Here is a 22,721-nt window from a genome sequence, read left to right as displayed (position 1 = left end):
ATCTGCCCCATCACAAATTCCTCCAAGACCTCAGAACCTCCTGCCCTCGGGGACACCAGATAAAACAATCCTCCTGACCCTCATTCCTGTCCCTAGGACAAAGGTGCTCTTGACTAATCAGCCCCTCCCCTCCTCACTACCCCTCCCAACCCCAGCCACTTCCACTTCTCCCACTAGTTCCTCCTCCTCCTTCCCCCCCCTCCTCCTCCGTCAGAGTCGCTAAACTTGTTCCTCCTCACTTCCTCCTCCCTGGGGATCAGACTTACCAGCTTGCCCGGGGTTCCATACCTCAGGACCCTCTCTGGCCAATGACAGCCCATCAGTGGACCTCAGCCTACTACTCAGGACCAGGTTAGTCCACTGAGGGCCAGGTTCTCCCATCTCCCAGGAGGGTGGGGTCCACAGCCCCATCACCCAGTACAGAGCCCCCTCTCTCTTCTCCCACCCTGCAGGCAGTCTCCCTCCCACCTCTCACATCCCTACATCCCTCCCAGCCTCATTCATAGGTCTCCTGGTTCCCGGCCCAGCCTCCAGGCCTCCGGGCCAGTGTGGAGCTCCAGTCAATGGCTGGTCTTGTTTGCTGGCAATGTCCTGCCGAGAGAGCGGCTTGTATGTGTGTGGAAGGGAGGGGGCTAGGTTTCTGGGCCTCAGACAAGGTCTGCCTGGCTTCAGTGCCCACGTGGAGGGACCCCAGGGCTGGGGGGCAGGAGGTCCAGGCAGGCTCCAGGCCAGTCTTCACCTGCACCAACCTACTGTCCCTCTCAAGGGACACACCTTCCATCCACAAGACTGAGATAAAAACCCTTCCTTGCCTGCCCTGCTTCCTGGGAAATTATGTGTGAAATGGCTTTAGGAAAGGTTAAGGGCACTCCGCACGAGGAAAGCAATGGATGGAGGCGCTCCCTGGCAGGCCACAGAACTGCCAGAGGCAGGGCTGCCGAGGGTTTAGTTGGAGCAGGGAAGAGCTGATCTCACTGCTTGTGAAGGCTGAGGGCCTGGGGCTGGGGGCAAGAGGGAGAGGAGGAGAGAAGGACCTCGGGCACCTCCACCTCCCTGCGGGAGCAACAGTGGGTCAGTCCCGTCACTGGGCAACGCTTCCACATTTCTGTTTACACCCAGTGATGCCTTCCCTCTCCTCTCAAGACACCTTCTGGGAAGTCTACTGCAGGCGCCCAGGTGCCCACAAGGGCCAGCGGGAGTCGTGTTTTCTTAGCCAAACTGGTCTCTACCCCAACCTATGCCCTGGTTCTGGGGCTGTAGAGCCGGGCAGGGGTGAGGAAGCCAGGGCTATGGGCCCCTATCAGCCCCGTGTAACCTCTCAACAACCGGGGTGGCAGGAGGAGCCGCCTTGGCCTCCCCAGCACGGTGAAGATGGGGAGGTGGGGACCTGCTCAGGTCTTCCGAGCCCTGTAGCCTCGGGGCGATTTCCGGCACCGAAAGGGCTGGAGGAAGGGGGCGTGGTGCTCACCCTCGGGATTTTTGAAAAGCAGACGTTAACTTCCCCCGTTGCGACATCTGGGCCTCTTCGAGGCTCCCATTGCCCTGGTGTCTGAGAGTCTGGGACAGTGGCGAACCCCACCGGGCAACCGTAACCAACGGGTGCTCACGACCCACCACGCAGGCTTCGCCCGCGGTGCTCCAGGAACCACCACCCCGGGCTCTGGGGGACTCTTCCACCACTGGGGGATTCCAGTGCTTGGCCTGGGGCCGACTCCGTGAGACGAGGCGGTCGAATACTCGCGCCCCAAACGGGGTGGCTGCAGGCTGTTTCCTAATCCCTCTGGGCCCCAGGGCTGCGCCGACCTGCCACTGCTACCTCCCGAAGGAAGTGAGCAGCAGCCGCGGGTACAGCTCCAACTCCACAAGCTGCTGGGGGCGCAGTGGGGGTGGGGGCGGGGCCGGCGAGGCCGGTGGGAGGCGGGACTGGCGCCGGGGGCGGGGCCGAGGAGGCGCGCAACGCGCGGGCCAGGGGCACAGGGGCGAGCCGGCTGAGCGCGCGCGACGCGGAGCTGGGTTCGGAGAGCGCGAGGCTTGGCTGCCTGGAGATCCGAGCTGGGCCGTGCGGGGCCCGCAAGGAGCGCACTAATCTAGGAGGTTGTGAACGAGGGAGTGAGGAGCCGCCTCCAGCGCCGGCTCTCGCACGGAGGGAGCAGAAACCCACCGCAGGCCATGAGCCGCCGGGCCCCGGGAGCCCCGCCGCGGTCTGGGCAGCGCTCCGCTGGTGCCCTGGCCCGCCCAGCCGCAGCTGCGCGCCTGTAGGTACGACTTGCTTGTCTTCAGTTACCTCGTCCCCTCGTCCATTATCCTGGACCCCGTCGGTCCCTGAGGGCATGCGTGTGTGTGCGCACCGCTGCCCGGAGGAGCGCGGCCGCACGCACCCCAGTCCGCGCGTGTTGTCTTTGTGTGCGCGGGTGGGAGGGAGGTTGACCGAGGACGTGCGCCCCCTGCGGGGATCGGCTCTCCTACCCCCATCCCGGGCTGAGAGGGAGTAACCGGAGGGGCCAAGCCGCCTCCGAGCAGCTGCGCCCCCGCCCCCTCCTAGGGCCCAAAGCCAGGGTTGGGGAGAACGCTGCGGGCCCCCTAGAGGAGGGGGTCCCTGGCTGGGGCGGAGGGGCGCCCGTTCTTTTCCCTAGTCTGTGGGGGCTGGGGCGGGGCGGGGAGGGCCAAACTGGAATGAAGGTGAGGACCACACGCCCTCCGTTCTGCCTAGGCCTTCTTTTTTACGGTCACCATTCTCTACCCGCCCAACCCGGAGCTCTCCTGCAGCCCTGGATAGTGGGGAAGACCACTGAGAGTGCCCGAGAAGCCGGCGCCTTTAAAAAGGGGCGGGTTCGTGCCCTCCATTCAGGCCTTTTAGGCCTTGGCCATTGATGAACCTGCGGGCAGCGCGGGCCCCAGAGCCGCGCCAGCCCATCAGACCAAGGCCGGGCAGGAACCCGCCTGAGCCCCCAGCAGCCCACGAAGTGAGGTCTTCAGAGGGAGGAATCTGCAGCGACTGGCCCCTTGGGAGCCATGGGGTGGGGGTGGGGGGGGACCGAGCAGCCTCGGGAGTGACTGTGGACGTGGTAAACCAAGCTGGTGCATGGGAGAGCTCCAAGGTCTGGAGTCAAACCTGAGTTGAACCCTAACTCTGCATCTTTGAGCCTCCATGATCTGCTCTGCAAAATGGGGGCGATGCTGCCTACAGCTGGCTGGGTGACCAGCAAGAGTTGCCCCCTCTGTTGCAGGTCACTGGGTGTGGGGGCGGTGAGTCCCTCTGGGAGGGCAGGAGGAGCAGGGGTTGGTTATCCCAAGAGGCTTTGGCTGCCTTTTCAGGGGTGTGATCTGAATCCCCCCCTACTCTGGCCCCCACTTTGAACAAATCTCTTCCCTCCAGCCACCCTGCTCCATCCACGATGTTGGGTGGGGACTCAACTAGAACCTTTCAGCTCCAGGGACTTGGAGAGAGGTCTGGTAGTGGGGGCAGTGCTGTTAGGCTAGTGTGGGGGTGTCAGAGGCAGAGTTCCCCACAAGCTGCTTCCTTCTACCCCTCTCACCCTCTACAGGGCAGGAATGATGGTGGGCAAGACGTTCTGATGCAGGTTAGTTGAATGGTTCTAAGTAATGGAGAGTTAATGCCTTTATTCTTACTAGTAGTGTGAAAAGTCCATCCAAAGTTTCTAAACCTAGTTCTCCCAGGGAGAACCCCCACTCTCGCACCCCAGGGCAGACTTCCCGAGGGAGCATTGGAGGTCAGACCCCCGCCCCAAGCCAGGTGGAGCCTGGCTTCTGCCAAGGCTGAGTGGCCGGCTTCCAGCCAACGCCCACCAGGCTAAAGACATCATGCTGTGTCTCATGTAATGTGCACAACAACTGTGTTGGTTTTCTACTATTATTACCCCCATTTTACAGAAAAAGAAAGAGAGGTGAGTTGAAATGACTTGCCCAAAGTCACTCAACCAATAAGCCAGGTCTGTAGACCACTTTTCTCGGGCAAGAACCTGGTTGTTATCTCCTGCACTGTCTGTCTGCCTGTATTGCAGGGAATCGGGGTTAGGTGCCTCCGACCTCTTGGACACTGTCCCCATGGGTTCCGGTCCAGTCTTGGAGCCTGCCTCACTTCCTGCTCCTTACTGTCCACATGGGACTGGAAGGGTGGTGGCAGCTTTGGAGTCTGGGGAAGTTTCTCTCCCTGCCACCCCCTCACCTGGTTGGATCTGTTTTTATGGCCGTGCTGTGTCCCAGGGGAGAGCAGCTGTGACTTCTCACACCTGGAGGAGGTCACAGCCTGAACCTGTTTGGGCAAAGTGAGACAGGGCATCTGCGTGTGGGAGTACAGCATCTCCTGGCTCCGCTAGGCAAAGCAGGGTTTGGGCTGTATTTGCCAGCTACCCCCACCCACTGTATGTAGGGCCCACCTCGGTCCTCTGCTGGGTGTAACACTCGTCTCGTGGCTCATAGTCTGGTGAAGACAGGCCACAGCAATGTGGTGTCGTGGAGTTCTCAACACCAAGCGGGGGAGGTGTTGAGGGGGGCCAAGTAGAGGCAGGGACAAGATAAAGGGGGTGTTCCCAAGGCCTCTGTGGCCTCTAGGCTTGTCAACTACTGGGGCAGAGGAGTGGAGTAGGTGGGGTGCCAGGCTGGGTGCTAAGACTCTGAGCTGAGGATAAGCAGGGGTTAGAGGAAGAGGATGCACTAGAACTTGGATGTGGTGAGTTTGAGGTGCTGGATATCAGGCAGGCGGGGAGTTCACTTGCTTGGAGAAAGGCCCAGGGAAACTTTATCAGCATCCACAGTATCCAGAGTTCTGGGATACTCAGAACTGAGGGGCAGGCATGGTATGAGTGTCATGGAAAAGCCAGAAGATGGACTGGTGGCCAGAGTGGTAGGAGTTCAGAGTGGTGTCCTGCAAGTTTGGGGGACGGAGTAACAGGCCAAGGAGGTCTGGGAGGGGTATGAATCAGGGCCAAGGCGAGATCCATGTCACTAGAAGAGAGGGAGAGACTGCAAGGCTCAGGCCAAGGCTGGTGAGGGGGTGCCTCTGCTCCGCAGCCCCAGGAGGGCAAGGCTGGTGCAACAAGAGCCATGCCAGCCTGCTCTGTCCGCAGAGCCTGGCCAGGAACTGTCCAGCACCAGGTGCTCCTGAAGAAGGACAGGCTCTCCTCCTGGCCCCCAGGCCCGGGTGTAGCTTGTCGTTCTGAGCCCCACTCTCCGCTCCGCTTGTCTGACATCTAAATCCCATGTGGCCCAGCTCTGGACTTGCTGGCCCTCCGGCCTGTCGGAGCGCCCCCTCCTCTGTGGGTGGGCACCTCCATTTCTGAGTCAGGGCCCAGGTAACCCCACTGTGTCCTCAGAGGGAGACCTCTCCAGGGCTCCGTCAGGGGCAGCATCCGCCACAGAAAGGGGCAGATCTAAGCGTGGCCCCCCGGTCCCCTCCCACCCACCTGCGACCCTGGCTCCTGACACATAGTGGGAGCCCAGTGTAAATCCAGTGGCTTCCCGGCAGGGAAGATGGGAGAGGAAGAGGGTTTGGAACAGGGGCCCAGCCCAGTGAGAGCTGGGATCTAGAAAGATGGGCTTGGCTGCACAAAGGAGCCTGGATGTGTCTGTGTCGGGGTGGGGGGGCCAGGGAAGTGAGGAGGAGGGCTCTACCGCCCTCCGCCGCCGCCCGGAGCAGTGGGAAGGAAAGGGGGGATGAAGGCAAGACATTTAGGAACCGGGAGCTGAGGAACTTTATTTTTAAGCAAATTACTTCTTTAATCCTCACGACAGCCCTTCGATAGCAGTCAGTGATGGTATCGCCCTCTGTGTTACAGATGAGGAAACTGAGGCCCTGGGCATCTGAGTCGCCCACCCACAGTGACACGGCCAGGAAGCAGAGGAGCTGGGATTCGAGCGCAGGAAGTCTGGCTCCAGACCCCAGGCTTTTAAGCACTCCGCTGCCCCGTGTGTCAAATGACCAGATGTGGAGGTAGGGAGACACCGGGCAGTGGGCCCTGTGACGGGAACATCTGTTGGATGCAGCTGTGGGGCCCCTTAGGGTTGGGGGTTTGCAGGTCTGAGCCAGCAGGCCCTGTCAGGGTTCGGGGTGTCTGAAAGCTAGAGGGCTCAGTGGAAGGCCATCTGCTCTCCCACGGTGACAAAGGGCGGGGTTGTGTCAAAGGCGTGAGAACACACGGGGCACAGAGCTGCCTCCCAGCAGTGCTCTCCACACTCCTCTGCACAGGCCTTGGGCCCTGCAGCAGTCTGTGCGGGACAGCAGGTGGCCCACCTTACAGCTGTGTGGCGAGTGGTGCCCAGGGAAGCCAGGACCGCCGGAGCGGCCCCTCCCACCACCCATTCAGAGGCAGAGTCCCAGGGGCATTCAGTCTGCACCTGTCCCTGTCACAGGTCAGAGTGCCCTCCTCCCACACCCACTTCTGCCTTCTGGCATTCAGAGCACAGATATTTTGGGGAGGAAGGGTAGGGGAATTCCAGCCACACCTTACTCTCACAGGAAGCCTTGGTTCAAAATCTGCCCAATGGGGACACTTCTGCGGGGGGCAGTTGGTAAGGTGGGACATAGACTTGAGAACCGACACCCAAGCAGCCAGCAGAGAAAGAGAAAAGCATGCCGCCTGGTTGACTCTGCGCCTCCTCCCACAGGGGACAGAGACACAGGCGGGCAGCGGGCAGCGGCACCCCTGGCTGATGCAGCAGCCTCCCCAAAGTTTGTGTCCTGCAGGGGGAGAGGTTCATACAGGGGGCCAGAAGGGACTGTCCCGCAGAGGCCAGGAGGGCAGCTGAAAGCACAGCAGGATGGAGGACAGAAGGAGCTTTGTAAAGTGCAGGGCCGGACTGTCCAGGCCAGAGGTCCAGAGAACCCCAGACATCGGGTGCATCCTTAGGGCCAGCTTCCCAGGTGTGGGGAAGAGCCAGATGAGTTCTTGTCTCCTCTTCTTGTATTGGGGGACCCCAAGAAGAGGCCCAAGTTTCCCCATCATGAACGGTTTCTGGGGGGTGGGCACCCCAGCCAGAATAGAGCACCCTTAGATCTCATCTTCACCGGTGCGCCTGCCGTTCTGAGCACACAGCTGCCTGAGGTGCGGGAGAAGGAGGCTGCTGCCCGGGTCCTGCCTGCGTGCATCCGGGGGAGGCGGCCTTTCGGGGCGCTGCTCGTTTGCCCTGCGGGGCGTTCGCTTTCCTGGGGCTCCCCAGAAACACTGTTGGTGGGGAGAATGCCTACGGGTGTGGGCCAGGCGCCGCCCCCGCCCCCACCCCACCCACCCCCTGTGTGGTAGATCGATCCGTCCTCTGCGCTTTAGCCAGGGCAGCAAAGACGCCTCGTTAATATTTGAAGGAATGACCTGGCGGTGCGATGCGGAACTGCGTGCTGCGGGGGCCGACGGCTGGTCTTTTTCTTTTCCAATTGTCAGCTCTATTTTTACCACCGGAAGGCCAGCTGCCCCCTCTCCCAGGCCTCTGCTCGGTCGGGTGGGGGAGCGTCTTCTGTCTGGGTTCCTGGCGGAGGGGTTGGGAGAGTCCATGGCTGGGAAAGGCGGGGGGGGGGGGGGGGGCAGGGGGGGCCGAGACTCTTACTAGGCTTCCTCTGCCCCGCCTCCCTGAAGCCCCATCCCATCTCGCTCCAGGCTTGGTCAGATGGGAATAAAAAGCATTTTTCCAGAAGCCAGAAAGCCCAGCTGAGCCTAAAAAAAAAAACAGAACACACGAAAAAACAAATAGAACACCCGGTGATGATTGGGGGAGCTGGTCTGCCCACCCAGGGCCCCTGGGGAGCCAGCACCTGGTGCCCAGACCCTGTGGGCTTCCTGTGTCTCCATCCCAATCCTCAGAGAAGACTGGAGGTGAACCGCGGCCCCCAGCCTGCCGCTCTGCCCAGTGGGGCAACGAGGAGCCCCAATCTAAAGTGTCCTGCGACGGTCACAGTCAGGCCCAAGAGGCCAGTGCTCCAGCACCCCGTTTCACTGATGGGGTGCCAGGCCTGGGGAGACCCAAGGCCTGGCCCGAGGCAGAGCCCAGGTCTCCCCTCACCCCATCCTGTGCTGTCTTGCCCTGGCCCACCGGTCTCCCCTGCCTCCCCGGGGCCGTAGGAAGAGGCGCTCACCCAGCCAGCTGTGGGGTCGGGCCTTGCGCCCAGGTGAGCCCAGGCCCCTGCACGTGGTCTGGTCCCAGCGCTGGCCCACGGCACACCCTTGCCCCTGCTGGGCCCGAGCCCTCTCCCGTGTGACCTCCCACCTCACCTTTGCAGAGAGCCCTGTCCAGGCCCCAGTCCCCCATCTGTAATGAAGTATGAGGCTCCTTGCCGTCCCGGCTTTGACCTTTGGCTTCCCAACCTCTACCACTTCTTTGTATCCCTGGCCAGAACCAGGGGACACTGAGGGCTGCTGTGCTGGCCATCAGGCCTGTAGACTGCTGGCCAGCCAGCAAGGGTGGGTGGGGAAGGTCAAGACAGAACCGACCTCCCAGGCCAGACCCTGCCTCAGACGCAGCCACAGCCCCGTGTCCTTGGAGGGTTCCTCTCTGAGCGCCACCTCTACTTCCAGGGGGGGCACACGGGGGCCCCCGCCATGAGACAGCCTCTCCCCAGGGCCCTATCTCTCCACTCTGCCTCTTCTCCTTGCCGGGAATATTGTCGGCAGGAAGAGCAGAGAGGGCAGGGTTAACGCCTGAGGATGGGGAACTGGGGCTGCCTTCCTCCCCGTCCCCACCTGCAGCCTCTGGGAGCACAATTATGTCAACCAGGGGCACCCGCACTTGGTGCTGGCCCAATGCCAGCCTTGGTGTCACCTGGCGGTCTCAGCGGTGCCGGGGGAGGTGGCCACTTTGGGGAGCACTGCCGTGCCGGTAAAACAGATGGGCTGGAGCCTGGGGACAGACTTGGCTGCGGGGTGTCCTTTCACTCCCACCCCCAAAGGGTGGCTGAGGCCTCGGCTCTGCTCCTCCTGCAGGACCTGGTGGTGGCGGCAGGTGCATCTCTGCCTCCACTTCCGTCACCGACGTGACTCAGGCCAACTTCTGACCCCGGGGAGGGCCTGTGCCAGATTAGGGGCAGCGACAGGGAGCACACCTGGAGCACCCTGCATGCTGCACCTTGCTAGACGCGCGTTGAGGAAGGGACTGTGGGAGCTCAGGGGAGACACTCATGCCAGCCGGCAGAGGGGGCAGAGGTCAGGGAAGGCTTCCTGGGGGAAGTGGACCTCAATTAATTATTGGAGGATTAGGGTTTAGCCAGATGAAGAGAGGAGGAAGAGCAAGGCATTAAAAAGGCCCAGCCCGAGCGGAGCTCATGGGTGCCTCAGCCCCCATTGTCCCCAAACCCTCTTCCCTTGCCCTGAAAAGTCTGCCTCCGAGGTAATGCGCAAGCCTACAGGGAGGGCCCTCTGCATCCTCTCCAGACGTGAAGCCCAAGGCAGGCCCCACCTCCTTCAGGAAGGCTCCGTAGCTCCTCGTGGCCCTCTCCCCCAATAGCAGGGCAGGAGTCTGAGCAGACCTGCCAGCTTGGAAAACTGTCATCTGCGCTCAGTGGCCTGTTCCCTTCCTGGGGCTGCCCCGGGGTTATTAACTGCAGCTCAGGACGGAGGCTGCCCCGAGGTGAGAGGGAATTCCCACAGTGCCCTCCGGCCCCGAGGCCCTGAACATGATCTCACCAAAGTGGAGCAGCTATTTTTACCCTACTTTAACTAGACTCTGGATCCCAGAGGAGGGATGAGACGGTACTCCCAAGAGCTGCAAGGACCACACCAGCAGATGCAGGACCCTGGGAGGGCAGCTGAGGGCGTGGCCCTCTGCCTCAGTTCCCCTGACAGTGGCTGACCCCCTAAGATGGGATCCCCAAGGCAGGGCAGGACGGCATCACCCCTCTTGTTCTCCATTGGTAAATTCCCCCTGGCCTTGGGAGGGGGTTTCAGAAACCCAGTGGGCTATGCCCATGCCCCGGGGGTGATGGCCACGTTGGGGGACAAGCAGGCAAAGCCCCCAAGCGCCAGGTGGTTTGGCAATCCAGAAGGAGGGAGGGGTCGCCTGGGAATAAGGAAGAGGAAGCTGGGGTCGAGAGACAGCTGGATGCCTGGTAGGGGCCTCTTCAAAGAGGCCGGATTTGGATGGGCACTGGGGAGAGAACAGGGCTCTGGGAGGCAGGGACACAGCATGGGGTGCGGGCCCCTGTGATGGGAAGAAGTCAGAGGAAGCAGCGCCTTCAATGACGGTCAGATCTGAGTCACACTGGGAGGGGCCCCCAAGTCCTGGAGTCAGGGTGAGAGTTTAGGTAGTGACCGTGGTGACATGCCCAGAACACATTCACTTGTCATTCAGTCGTTTGTTCATCGTTTGCAGGGCGCCTGCCATGTGCCAAATACTGGGGACACAGCCACTTCTAAGACTTAAAATACCTGCCTTGTGGAGCGGACGTTCTCAGGGGCAGGGGCGAGGAGAGGGGAGAGCGCAGCCAAGCAAGTGAACAAATGGTATGTCAGTCAGACGGGTAGACCCTGCGGAGAAAAGTAAGCGGGCAAAGGGCAGGAGACGCCTGCACAGGGTGGAGTGGGAGCGTTTCTTGTTCTCGGCAGGGTGGGGGTCAGGGATGGCTACCAGACAGGGTAGCGTCGGAGCAGAAACCTGAAGGAGGTGACAGAGTGGAGGAAAGAACATTCCAGGAGAGCGCGAAGGGCCTGAGGTAGGAATAGCGACTGGTGTGCCTTCACAACAAGGAGGCAAGTGTGGCCAGAGAGGTAAATGGAGGCAGACCAAGTGAGGCCAGCAGGGCCCGGGTGGGACTTTGGCATTTACCGTGAGTGGAATGGGAGCCATTGCAGGACTGTGAGCAGAGGGGGACTCGATGTGTCTTGTGTTTTAGAAATGATGACTGGGTTCCCGGGTGGAGAGCCGACTACAGCGAGGTCAGGTTCCGGGGAACCAGGGGAGAGGCTACTAAAGTACTGCCTACAAAAGCATGCGTTATGTGGGTCCCTGGATGGCAGCCCGTGGAGGAGGGTGGGGTTCCTGGCATATTTCAAAAGTAGACCCCAGAGAGTTGCACATGACTTCTTGTCCACAGGGCTTTGGGGACCCTCAGAAGAGGTTACTTGAGGAAGTGAGGTCACTGGAGGCTCATGGGGACCTCACTTCAAGGTGCCTGTCATCCCAGCCTCCAGTGGTTGGCCCAGGATTGACTTGGGGTTCCCTAAGTGAGGCTGCTGTTTGAAGAGAGTGAATGGGGGCTCCGGTCCTGCAGATACTGCCCCCTTACCTCACTGGGGAGCCTCTTCACATACTAGTCCTGCTCCAAAAGGCTGCGTGTTGTGGGACTGCCCCCAGCCCCGCCCCAACGCATAGCCCCAGGGGGCCCTTAGGGGAGAGGGGCCAGAGGGAGGGCAGGTGGGTGCTCTGGTGAGAGGTTTCAAAGTTACTAAGAGCTCTTCTACCCTGCAGCTGCAGAGGGCTGCGATGGGACGGAAGCCATGAATGGTGCCGCCTCGGTCCCTGACTGGCGGCAGTTCTGTGAGCTGCATGCGCAAGCTGCTGCCGTGGACTTCGCGCACAAGTTCTGCCGCTTCCTGCGGGACAACCCGGCCTACGACACACCGGACGCCGGGGCCTCCTTCTCCCGCCACTTTGCCACCAACTTCCTGGACGTCTTCAGCGAGGAGGTGCGCCGCATGCTTGTGGCCGGGGTGGCCGAGCACCCTGACGCCATGGATCCGGAGCCGGTGGCGCTCAAAGCAGCATCATGCAGCCACTCGCGGAGCTCCGAGGACGTTTCGGCCCAAGTGGCAGCCAAGGCCCGCGTCCGCAAGGGCTTCTCACTGCGTAACATGAGCCTGTGCGTGGTGGACGGCATGCGCGATATATGGCACCGGCGCGCCTCTCCCGAGCCCGATGCCACCCCGCGTGCCACCGAGTCGCCGGCTGAACCACGTGACAAGTGGACTCGGCGCTTGCGGCTGTCACGGACGCTGGCAGCCAAGGTGGAGCTGGTGGACATCCAGCGCGAGGGTGCACTGCGCTTCATGGTAGCGGATGATGCGGCCACGGGCCCGGGGGGCGCCGCCCAGTGGCAGAAGTGCCGCCTGCTCCTGCGCAGGGCCGTGGCAGGAGAGCGCTTCCGCCTAGAGTTCTTCGTGCCACCCAAGGTGAGCGCCAACCCCCACCTGGGAGATGGTGGAATGCCGTGGGCACAGGATAGGGTGCCAATAGCTGGCTTTGGCATTGCCTGGTCTGGTTGGCAAGACGGAGTACTGAGTGTCAGGATCCTGGGATGTGAGCGCCTCTCTGCACCTGCGAGGCGTCAGAGGGCTCTCTGGCTACAGGACAGGTTCTGGGATGCTGTTCTTCATGGCGTTGGAAAGCCTGACTCCCTGCCCTACCCTCTTCCTCTTATACCCCTGGGTGGCTGGAGCTGCCCAGAGAGGAGGCCTGTGGGGTGAGGGCAGGGCGTGACAGTGGCACTACAAGGTGCTACTCCTGGGGAGGTCTGCATCTATTCTGGCAGAAATCTGTGAGTCCCCAGTTTGGCTGCCGAGCTGCAGCTTAACCCCTTGCCCAGGTGGCCCTTTTTTGGCCTGGATTTCAAAAGCTAAGTTCTAGTTGCCCCTACCATTTCCGCTCACAGGAGTACACTGTCCCCTCCCCCTCTTAGGGGCCCACCACAAAACAGCCCTAGGCGAAGCTTTGGGCCTCCTCCAGGGCGATGAAGGAACCTGCCTTGTTTAGAAAGGGGGAATAACTGCCCGATTCTGAGAGCCCAGGAGCCCGCTAAGCGCCTGGCCCGGTGGGTGGTCTCTTCTGGTACTCCAGCCGGTTGGCCTCCTGGTTTCAAGGTCACAGGAGAGAAAACAAATGAATACCCCAGTAGTGGGGGGGGGGGCTGCTGGAAGTCACACAGCTTGTGGGTGGCAGAGCTGGGCCCATTATACCCAATCCTGGGGGTCCCAGTATTGAAGGGAGCATCGAGGTGGAAGCCCCTCGTGCTCTGGGAGGTTCAGAGGGGTGGGAGGTTGTGCTGGTGCAGCAGCTGGCGGCACCCCCAGGAACCACCAGGGCTGCCGCCCACCCCTGGACCCACTCGCCCCAGTGCCTTAGTCAGCCTGAGCCTCTCGCCTCTGCCCCTGGCTCTCTGTCTGCCAGAACTGCAGGTCCCACGGGAGGGGCGGGGCGCGGGCTCCCCAGGACTGCGTGCCCATGATCTGCGTGCGAAGTGACTTCCTAGCAACACACTCACTGTCTGAAGAGCTTTCTCCCCAAGTCCCAGAGCCCCCGCCCCAGGCTTTCAAGGGCTGTTGGCTTGCCCAGGCCCCACTATTAGTTTCCAGAGAGAAATCATAGACCATGAAGCTCAACTCTACCCCTTGTCAGACAGGGAGCCCAAGGTCCAGCAGGGGGTGGAAAATGAGGTGCGGCTTGCTCAGGGTCACCCAAAGGGCAGAGGCAGAGACCCAGGCCTTCCAAGGCCTCCAGGCCCTGAGTGGCAGGCACAGCTGCCCGGCTGTAAATAGCAGCGGCTGCTGCCCTCAGAGGCGTGGAAGTGGCAGCTGGTGCCTTCCTGGTTATCCCTCTGAGCCCACCATTCACCACTGGCAGAAGGCAGGGTTCCTGAGGGGTCACCTCCACAACCTCAAAGGAAAGCTAGTGGTTTCCTACCCCCACCCCCTAATCAGGCCTCCAGCCCTTCGTTTGTCATGCAAATGCCCAGGATTCTGGAGTGAGCTGGCAGGAACTGCTCCCTACGTGCTGAGGGCTCAGGTCCTGTTTCCCTAACTTCCTAAGGTTCCCCTAACTCCCCCAACCTGTGCCCCTGCTGACTCCGCCCACTGCTCCTCAGCCCAGGAGGCCTGGCCACACCCCTGGAGCAGACGGAGCTCAGGGGCTATTTCCTGGGCCTCTCCGCCTTTCCCCTCATACAGCCCCATGAGTCAGGTCTCTGGCCTCCTGTCCCCTCAGAGCCCTGTACCAGGCAAGCCCTGGGGCCCCAGAGAGCAGCACCGCTGGCCCCCTGCCCTGGTGGGAGCCACCGGCAGGCTGGTGTTTGCAGCACTGGGTGATAACCCTCCGCGGGCTGAGTGCTGGGTGTTCTGGGGCACCAAGGAGGTGAAGCCTGGGCCTCGTGAGTGCTCACCAGGCCACAGGGCCTCAGGACAGGCATTCTGGAGCCACAAGCCGAGTGACAGGGGTCTGGGTCATGAAACAGCCTCATGGTTCTGTCTGGAGAAGTGGGAACAGTGAGGTGTGGGTGGAGCAGGGTGAAAGGCAGCTGGGCCAAGACAGATGGGCCTCAGATGCCAGCCAGGGAATCAGCGCCCCCAGCCAGCAGGAGCCCAGTCGAAATAGCCCGTCCCGGCCTTCACTGCAGACCTCTGCCTGCTCCACCCACTCCAGCGCCATGGGCCCCCAACCCCAGTGGCTGGCGCAGCGGCCTGCCATGGTCAGCCGAGCCCCTCCGTCACCACTCCAAGCCCGCTGGACAACAGCCAGTGCTGCCGGGAATTCCCATCCGCCTGCCCACCCAGCGTGCGGCCCTTCCCTTTCCTCCTGAGAAAGTCCCTGTCCCAGAGCCCAAGCCCTGCCGGGAATCTCGGTCTCAAGCCAGCCCCAGAGGGCCTTCAGGTCATGGCCAGGAGCTTTGGGGCGGAGCAGGGAGGGCCAGGCACAGAGCGCCCCTCCCCGGGAGTTCCGCCAGCTCACCTGGGTTAAACCCCACACTGGGGAGATGCTGCCCTGCCCAGCTCCAGGGGCGCAGAGTCAGGGAGCCTAGAACCCTGTGCTCTGGGACCTCTAGTCTGAAGGGGGAGAACAGCATTTTTCTTTTAATGAACCAGAATAAGATAGAAAAATATCACATCCCATCACACAGGGTAAATAATGTCTGCTGACACATTCATTTCAGAGAAGTAAACTGTGTATCCTGGGCCACAACATCAAATATGTTTCTTACTATGGATCAAGGTCAAAAATGGGGAAATGCAGGTCCGGTGGGTACGCTGGGCAGAAGGGCGGCCCAGGCACAGTTCACCTCGAAGGGCTGGGGCAGGGGATAGGGGAGAGTCGCAGATGTCAGCCCCGCGCGGGCCCTGACTTGCTGGGTGGCCATGGGGAGGTCCCTCTGTCTCCCAAGGACTGCCTCCACCCCCCGTCTGCGAAGCAGGGGTCGGAACGCCTCTGTGGCCGGGCTGCTGTACCACCCCAAGCTGAGGGCCACCCGGGAGGCGGAGAGCTCTAGAGAGGGTTTCAGGAGGCCCCGTGGTGACCCGCCGCCCCTTCCTCTGGCCTCCCAGGCCTCCAGGCCCAAGGTCAGCATCCCTCTCTCAGCCATTATCGAGGTCCGCACCACCATGCCCCTGGAGATGCCAGAGAAAGACAACACGTTCGTGCTCAAGGTGAGTCCCACCCCTCACCCCCCCATCCTCTGGCTGCCTCAGGCCACCTCCCTAACGGGCGGCACAGCTTGAGGCCCTTGCAGGGGAGGGAAAGGGGCCAGCAGCAGGGCAGTGGGAGGGACCCCTGGCTGGGAGTCTTGGGACCCTACACAGGTGGCAACCACCCAGCTGGGGCTTAAATCCAGGCCTGGGCTCTAGAGCCGTGTGCCCCGGGAATCACCCACCACTTGGGGCCCCCCCTGGGCCTCGGCGAAGCTCCTCTGTTTCACTTTTCCCCCTCCCCCACAGGCGCCAGCACATACCCACCCCCTGGGCCCACAAGCTGGTAGCCAGCCTGCAGCAGTTACACTCACGCTCCCGTTGCAGAGCCCTGGGGTGTGGGAAGCCACCTGGCCCCACAGAGGGCGCTGAGGTGGACAGGGGGCAGGGGGGGCACCCTGCTGGGGCTGAGGGCAGCTCTTTTGCCAGGACCCATGTCACTGGGTGGGGGGAGCCGCTCAGGTTGCTGAGGACAGGCCCCAGGCCACCAGGGCTGTGCCCTGTGCCTCCTCAGAGGGTAAGAGGCTGTTTGTGAGGCCCCCGTTCCCAGGAACCTGGTCCCACCCAACCAAAGCTGCATGGAGCCCCGCCCCCTCCGGGCTCCTGGGTGGGTTTATGCTTTTGTTCTCCCCTGCTTGTGCAGGCACGAACTCCCTTATTCTAAGTGAAGCACTTGCCAACCCCACTCCCTGAGTCACCCCGGCTGGGGGCTGAGGGTAGTGTCCCTCCCTGCCTGGCACTCACCCGCTGGGGAGGTGGGTCCTGAGCCTCGTTCCCAACAGCCGAGTGGCCGCGGTGCTGCCGACTACACTGTGGATCCCTGAGGCCAGGGAGCTCTGGGCCAGCCCCACTCCGGGCCTCAGTTTCCACATCTGTTCAGAGAGGGGCCAGAGGTGGTCTCCAAGGACCCTCCCAGCTCTGAGATGCTGGGAGTCCAACGAGCTGCTGAGGTGCACAGCAGGAAGCCCAAGGCTCACAGCCTCCCAGAGCCCGGGCTCACATCCCACTGCTGCCGCAGTCCTAGTGGGACTTGAAACCTGTTACCTGACCTCTCCGGGCCCGTTTGCTCACCTGTAAGATGGGGAACGAAAACTCCCTCCCTCCCAGGGCTGTTTGAATGAGGTCACCAGACAGCGAACAGGCAGGACGACACTCCTGGCCTGCCCCTCGCTCTGCAAGGACTCCCCGCCCTCGGTCCCCCGTGCAAGCCACTTGTCCCAGGGGTGTGGCCTCAGAGGCACAGGTCCAGGCACTAGGCAGGTGAGCCCTCAACCCAGAGACTGAGCCAGCTGGCCCCTTGGCTGCCTGGAGGGTTGCGACGTCCTTTCAGCCCAACTCCAGGGTGCTGGCCTGCCGCTCCCCAGCCAGCACGGTCCCCTCTGAGGCCGCGTGTCCAGCTCCTGGGGACCTGAGGTCAGCAGAGCTGAGCATCATCCCGTCATGCCCAGCAGTGGGCCCAGAGGAAGGGGCTGCTGAGGGCACCGGGTGGTGCTTGGTGGTGACGCCGCTGTCCTCCCTGCTGCTCACACCAGTGAGCCTCGGTGGGAGGCGGGGTGAGCTACCTGTCTTGGGTCTAGAGCCCCCACTGAGGGTGGAGGAGGTGGGGGTACTGACTGCTCTCTGGACTCCTGGCCCCCCTTCCCCAGGTGGAGAATGGAGCAGAGTACATCCTGGAGACCATCGACTCCCTGCAGAAGCACTCGTGGGTGGCCGACATCCAGGGCTGCGTGGACCCCGGGTGAGTGCCCGAGTGGCCCTAGGACAGGTGAGCAGGAAAGGGCGGCTCTCTGCTGCTGAGCTACAGAGATGATGGCTTTTCTCATGGCGGTTTGTCCAGGTTGGTGCTGGCCACCCATCCGTCCCCCACCCTGACCCCCAGCAGGCTTTTCGAGGCTTGCTCTGCAGGGCCAGGGCCTGGGGACCTAAAAGGAAGTTGGACCAAATCTTATCCTCACCCCAGGGAGGCCTGAGACCACTAGGAGAAGGGCGGTGATGGGTGAGCCCAAGGTGCAGGGGTGGGGGAGTAGGCGGGAGGCCCCTAACCCACCCTGGGGCTCAGAGGCCGTGCTGGTAGAGGGGCTCACCGTCTCCAAGGCTGAAAGAAACTGTGGACTGGGGGCAGGAGAGGGCAGAGAGAACAGCCCAGCAGAGGGTGTGGAGGCGTGTGTGAGCCGGGGCTTGCCGGGAACACTGAGGCCTCCAAGCAGTTGGAATTAGAGCTGGTGAAGAGGGGACTTTGATGAGAGCCGGGGAAGCCGGTAGGTCAAGGCAGCGGGGAGCCACGCACGGCTGGTAGTAAGTGAGCAGAGGGCAGCTGCAGTCAGCTGTGTGCAGGAAGGCGACGGGGAGGCTGGCTGCGCCATCCAGGAGAGACCTTGAGGCCGGGAGCAGGGGGGCAGGCAGACCAGCAGCAGAGCATTTGGCAGCAGCTCTCCTGGCTAATGGGGCGAGCCAAGCCCCAGGGGGGAGGGGCTGCTGCTTTCTAATTAACAGTTTCATTTAAGGAAGCACAATTAAAGTCCTGAGCACCTCCCCGGCCCCCTGATCCCCAAAGTGGTTATAATCCCTCCCCTGCCACCCTCCCAACCATCTGCTCTGCACACTCCTTCCCTGGACCCTGTGAAGGTGAGCCTTGCAGTATTTTAGAGCTGGCAGGGTCCCAGAACCCACCTGGAGACCTCTCTTATATGGCCTAGTCACACGTGGTGGCCACAGAACAAGCTGAGGGTGTGACAGAGGGACATGGAGGCACAGGGACCTCAGGTGAGCCACCGCCTGCTTCTGTGAGGAGCCCAAGGTCCAAATCCCACAGCTGAGCACGGTTTTGCTTTCTCGTCTCCACAGGGACAGCGAGGAAGACACAGAGCTGTCCTGCGCCCGGGGGGGCTGTCTGGCCAGCCGAGTGGCCTCCTGCAGCTGTGAGCTCCTCGCTGAGGGTAGGCGGGCGTCGTGGAGGGCAGGGCTGGAGGGGTGGTCGCTCTGACACGGCCAGACAGGCAGGCGTGCTTCTTACTGCCACCTCTCCAGCAGTGGACCTGCCCCGGCCCTCAGAGACAACGGCAGCTGTGGTGACAGCCCCACACAGCCGAGCTCGAGACACCATCAGCGAGTCCCTGGTCCACGTCCCACTGGAGTCCTTCTTGGAGACCCTGGAATCCCCAGGCGGCAGCGGTGGTGACAGCAATAAGACAGGTGCAGTGGGCAGCCTGCTGTCCCCACCCCACCTTCCTGCGCCCCCAGCCAGGCCACAGGCACCCCAGCTCCCTCTGGAGCCCTTCCTGAGCCTCCCGCCGGGTCCTGAGCACAGCAGCTCAGAATCCTGGCTTTGTAGGCAAGTCCTGGGACAAGATCCTTCCCACATGCCCTCAATAGAAAATGCTTGCAGAAGGGGAGTGAGGGGTCAGAACCAGGGCTGGGGCAAGGAGATGTGACTTGTCCCCAGGTCCGTTGCCACCTTTGGAGACGGCCACAGGGAGTCCCCCTCCTCTCTGTGCCTCAGGTGGCTGCACAGGCTTACCTAGTGGGCAGGGCCAGCCCCGGCCCTGTTCTAAAATTATCCAAACAGCGTTTCAGGAGTGATAACCCAGAGACATTGCATCCGTTCATCCTCCTGCCGCTCACGCCCCTCCCGCTGTGGTCCTCTCCAGGGGAGGAGGGAGCGGAGCGTGACACGGAGGTGGCACCAGAGCCGGAGCTCTCTGACTACCCCTGGTTCCACGGGACCCTGTCCAGGGTCAGGGCAGCGCAGCTGGTGCTGGCAGGAGGGTCCCGCAGCCATGGCCTCTTCGTGATCCGCCAGAGTGAAACTCGGCCTGGGGAGTATGTACTGACCTTCAACTTCCAAGGCAAGGCCAAGGCAAGTGTGCAGGGGACCGTGGTGGGGAGGTAGCCCTGGTCCTGAGGCCGTGCCCACACCGCAGGAGCAGGCTCCGTGGGTGCAGGTGCAGCGCGACTCTCCGTGGGCCCGGCCTCCGTGGACTCGCTCTCCATTATCCGGATGGGGAGTCACCTCCTGGTGGCCTAGCGCTCAGGAGGCCAGGCTCTTCTGAGAACTTAACTTTGACCCCGCAGAAGCACAGGGGCTTCTGTGGGTTTGTACCAGGAGCCGCCTCAGTGTAGGGCTGGGGTCAACCAAGGCCCCTTGGACCCACCTACTCCCAGACAGCCCCGCTGCTAGCCTCCTCATGTCAGTTCACCATCCCTTCCTGCACCCCAGCCCCAGGCCAGGCCTGTGCTCAGGCCAAGGGACTCGGAAGGGAACCACACACAGGCAACCCCTAGGGGACAAAATGTGGGAGGAGGAGACGGGCTGCACAGGCCGTACGAGCCAGAGGAGGCTCCTGACCCTGCCAGCCGACGCAGCAGGAGGCCTTGACCCGAGACGTGCAGTGGAGGGAGGACGTTTACGGTGAAGTGGGAAGAGTGGGCACAGCAAAGGTGCGACGGGGCTCCCAGAGACTGGGCTGTCAAGGTCGGGCCTTGCGAGCTGATGTGCTGGCCTAAGGTACACAGGGAACATGACCGTGGGGAGCTACAGTGTGACCAGAATAGGCAGGAACCGCCACCTCCACTCCCGCCCCTCTCTCCATCCTGAGTTTCTGATAAGGAAGCAGACTTAATCCTGGATTCCTCCCCAGACTGGCTTCCACCAATTCCTGCTGGGGGAGGGGCACCCCAGCACTCCTGCCCCGGGCCTACCCTGGCGGTCAGTGTCCTAGCCCCCAGCTGTTCCGGTGCAAGCCCTCCCCTGGCTCCCTGGGCCTGTGTCCTTGCGGTGTTGTCGCTTTTTGGAGGAGGCAGCCCCTCTCCAGGGACACCTCCTTAGAAAGCAGCCGCCCTCACCAGTTCCTCTGACAACCAGGCACTTAACGCCGGCCCTGGCAACCCCGAGTTTACTCCTTGCCAGCACCGCCCGGCAGCCTCCCCGAAGGGCCTGGATCACACTTGTGCCTGAGCCGGACACTAGGAGGGTGCCCGGCCAACCCGGGGGCACAGGTGCAGGGGTGGGGGAGACGAGCTGGACACTCCTGTCCTTCCAGGGGGAAGCCCCAGCATCGGACTCACTCCCGCCAGCCCCTGCTCTGTCAGAGTCGGGTGAGATGTTAGTGGTGGGGTACAGCCGGGCCCCCTGCCTTCTGCTCGCACTCCTCCTGGGAAGGAGGACCTCTGCCCCCTTTTCACCTTCAGTAGTAAATGTCTGAAGTGTTTTCCCAAAGCCTGAGACGTGCCCTTGCTTCGGGCTCTGCCCCCGGAGGCCCTGCCCTGGGAGCTGTTGGGCTCCCTAGGTTTGCTCTCACTGTCGTGGCGACTTCCGGCCCTGCCGATGGGCAGATCAGTCATGGAGCCAGCCCACCGTCCTAGCCCTCGGCCTCTGTCCTTTATGTAGGGCTAGGCCAGCACCCCGCACCCCCCGCCCCCAGGCTCAAGGCCCTGAAACCTTCCTATCGCTACCCCTCTTGCCATACCCACCCCGGCAACAGCCACTGTCTGTGCTGTGGGATGCACACCGAGTGAGACGAGGCTGGCCCTGGAGACCACAGGCCGCGGCTCACCGCCCTGAGGCATCTGCCCCTGTGGGCCCTGCGGGCAGCAGCCCGTGCCCCAGGCTCCGCATGCAGCCACTCTGGGCACGTTGAGAAGCACCTACTGTCACCACCACCCCCTGGCCGCCAGCCCGCCTTGGCGTGGTTTCCACCCTCCGGGCTCTGGCCCTGTGGGGACAGCAGGGTGGAGAATCCCACAAACTTGAGTTCTGTGCCTTGTGACAGGGGGCGAGTCACTCCTCTGTGCCGCAGTTTCCCCATCTCTCATATGGGGGCTGTCACCTCTCCCTCGTTAGGGCTTTTGGAGACTCTGGGGAGCGTGAGGGGCGTGATGTGCCCGCTTCTGACACGGGCAGATGGCACTCCCTTCAGCCCCAGCCTGGCTCTGTTGCCCACCCATTCCCCACCCCCACCCCGGAGTGACCCCACCCTGAGATGGGACTCACTTGGTAGGTGCCTGCTCCGACACGACCACCCAGGGCCTCTGTGAGACCCGGTCCTCCCGGTAACCCCCAGAGGCACCTGCTGACTGTGGACTTGTGCCCACAGCACTTGCGCCTGTCCCTGAATGGCCACGGGCAGTGCCACGTGCAGCACCTGTGGTTCCAGTCGGTGCTGGACATGCTGCGCCACTTCCACACCCACCCCATCCCCCTGGAGTCCGGCGGCTCGGCAGACATCACCCTGCGCAGCTACGTGCGGGCCCAGGGCCCCCCACCTGGTAAGACGCCCTGCCTGGCGGGAGTGATGGCTCCAGGGGGCGGACAGATGGGCGGGGGGAGACCGGAGTCGCCTCACGCCGCGTCCCGCCCGGCTGAGCCAGCTCCAGTGGGGTGAGGCCAGGACGTGGGCGGCTGTAAGCAATCGGGGCCATGAGGATCGGACACGGGAGTGGCCGGAGTGATTCCTGGCGGGGGGAGGTTGCGGGAGGCAGCACCGGGCAGCCCCTAGACACAGGCGGGGCTCTGCGCTGAGCTGCGGGTGGAGGGCGCGGCGGAGGGGCCAGTGCGGATGTCCAGCACCTGCGGGTTGAGCACCATGGTGTGTGTGCGGCGCCGCCTGTACCCGTGATACTGTCTGGGAAAGTGGGCTGGAGCCCGGAGGACTGAATTCGGGCCCTGACCCCCTGTGTGACCCCAGGCCACCCCATTCCTCCGGGTCTCTGGTCCCGGGCTGACACGCTGTGACTAGGGAACCCAAGCTGGGCACTGATGCGCTGGGTCCTATTGCAGAACCGGGCCCCTCGCCCAGCGCCTTGCCTGCGCCCCCCGCCTGCTGGAGCGAGCCGGCAGGCCAGCATTACTTCGCCAGCCTCGCTGCCGCCTGTCCGCCTGCCTCGCCCTCTGAGGCCGGCGGCGCCTCGTCCTCCTCCGCCTCGTCGTCCTCAGCTGCATCCCTGCCCGCCGCCCCGCGCGTCGCCGCCGAGGGCCCGCCGAGCGCGCGCAGCCGCAGCAACAGCGCCGAGCGGCTGCTGGAGGCGGCGGGCGCTGCGGACGAGCCCCCCGAGGCCGCGCCCGGCGAGGGGTCGCGCGGCCGCACGCGGGCGGTGGAGAACCAGTACTCCTTCTACTAGCCCGGCGCGGGCGGCGCTCAGGCCCCGCCGTGCGACCGCCCTCGTGTCCATCCGTCCAGCGGACCCTGTCGGCCCCAGCCTGGGCGCTGGGTGGGAAAAGCGAAGCTCTTCAGTGAAGACATAAATGTTATTAAAGAGCCTGTTTTAGGGACTGCACCCCGCTCTCCTGTCGTCCTTTCTCCTGCCCTGGCCGTGGGCGCGCTCCTCCTGGGACCACAG

At 62.8% G+C, this 22,721-nt stretch overlaps 1 protein-coding gene across 8 annotated transcripts; it reads left to right on the top strand.

The window, feature by feature from the left end:
• Positions 1 to 228: 228 nt before the first annotated feature.
• Positions 229 to 22,658, top strand: SH2B2 (SH2B adaptor protein 2). Of its 8 annotated transcripts, none has more exons than XM_053655332.1 (11): positions 261 to 351; positions 5,796 to 5,950; positions 10,312 to 10,442; positions 11,407 to 12,107; positions 15,246 to 15,347; positions 17,033 to 17,124; positions 18,231 to 18,322; positions 18,414 to 18,578; positions 19,034 to 19,242; positions 21,479 to 21,650; positions 22,162 to 22,658. In XM_053655332.1, exons 4-11 carry the CDS (start codon positions 11,436 to 11,438, stop codon positions 22,500 to 22,502), a joined length of 1,845 nt encoding a protein of 614 aa, XP_053511307.1. In that variant the 5' UTR covers positions 261 to 351; positions 5,796 to 5,950; positions 10,312 to 10,442; positions 11,407 to 11,435; the 3' UTR covers positions 22,503 to 22,658. The 8 variants fall into 8 exon arrangements, with proteins under 8 accessions (XP_036995091.2, XP_036995092.2, XP_053511307.1 ...); XM_053655331.1 differs by lacking the exons at positions 261 to 351; positions 10,312 to 10,442 and adding exons at positions 1,966 to 2,259; positions 3,546 to 3,581; XM_053655328.1 differs by lacking the exon at positions 10,312 to 10,442.
• The last annotated feature ends 63 nt before the right edge of the window (positions 22,659 to 22,721 follow it).

Source organism: Artibeus jamaicensis, unplaced genomic scaffold (genome assembly GCF_021234435.1).
Source record: "Artibeus jamaicensis isolate MK-2021 breed Jamaican fruit bat unplaced genomic scaffold, CSHL_Jam_final contig_956, whole genome shotgun sequence".
Lineage (NCBI taxonomy): Eukaryota > Metazoa > Chordata > Mammalia > Chiroptera > Phyllostomidae > Artibeus > Artibeus jamaicensis.
This window is presented reverse-complemented; position numbering and strand designations above follow the sequence as displayed.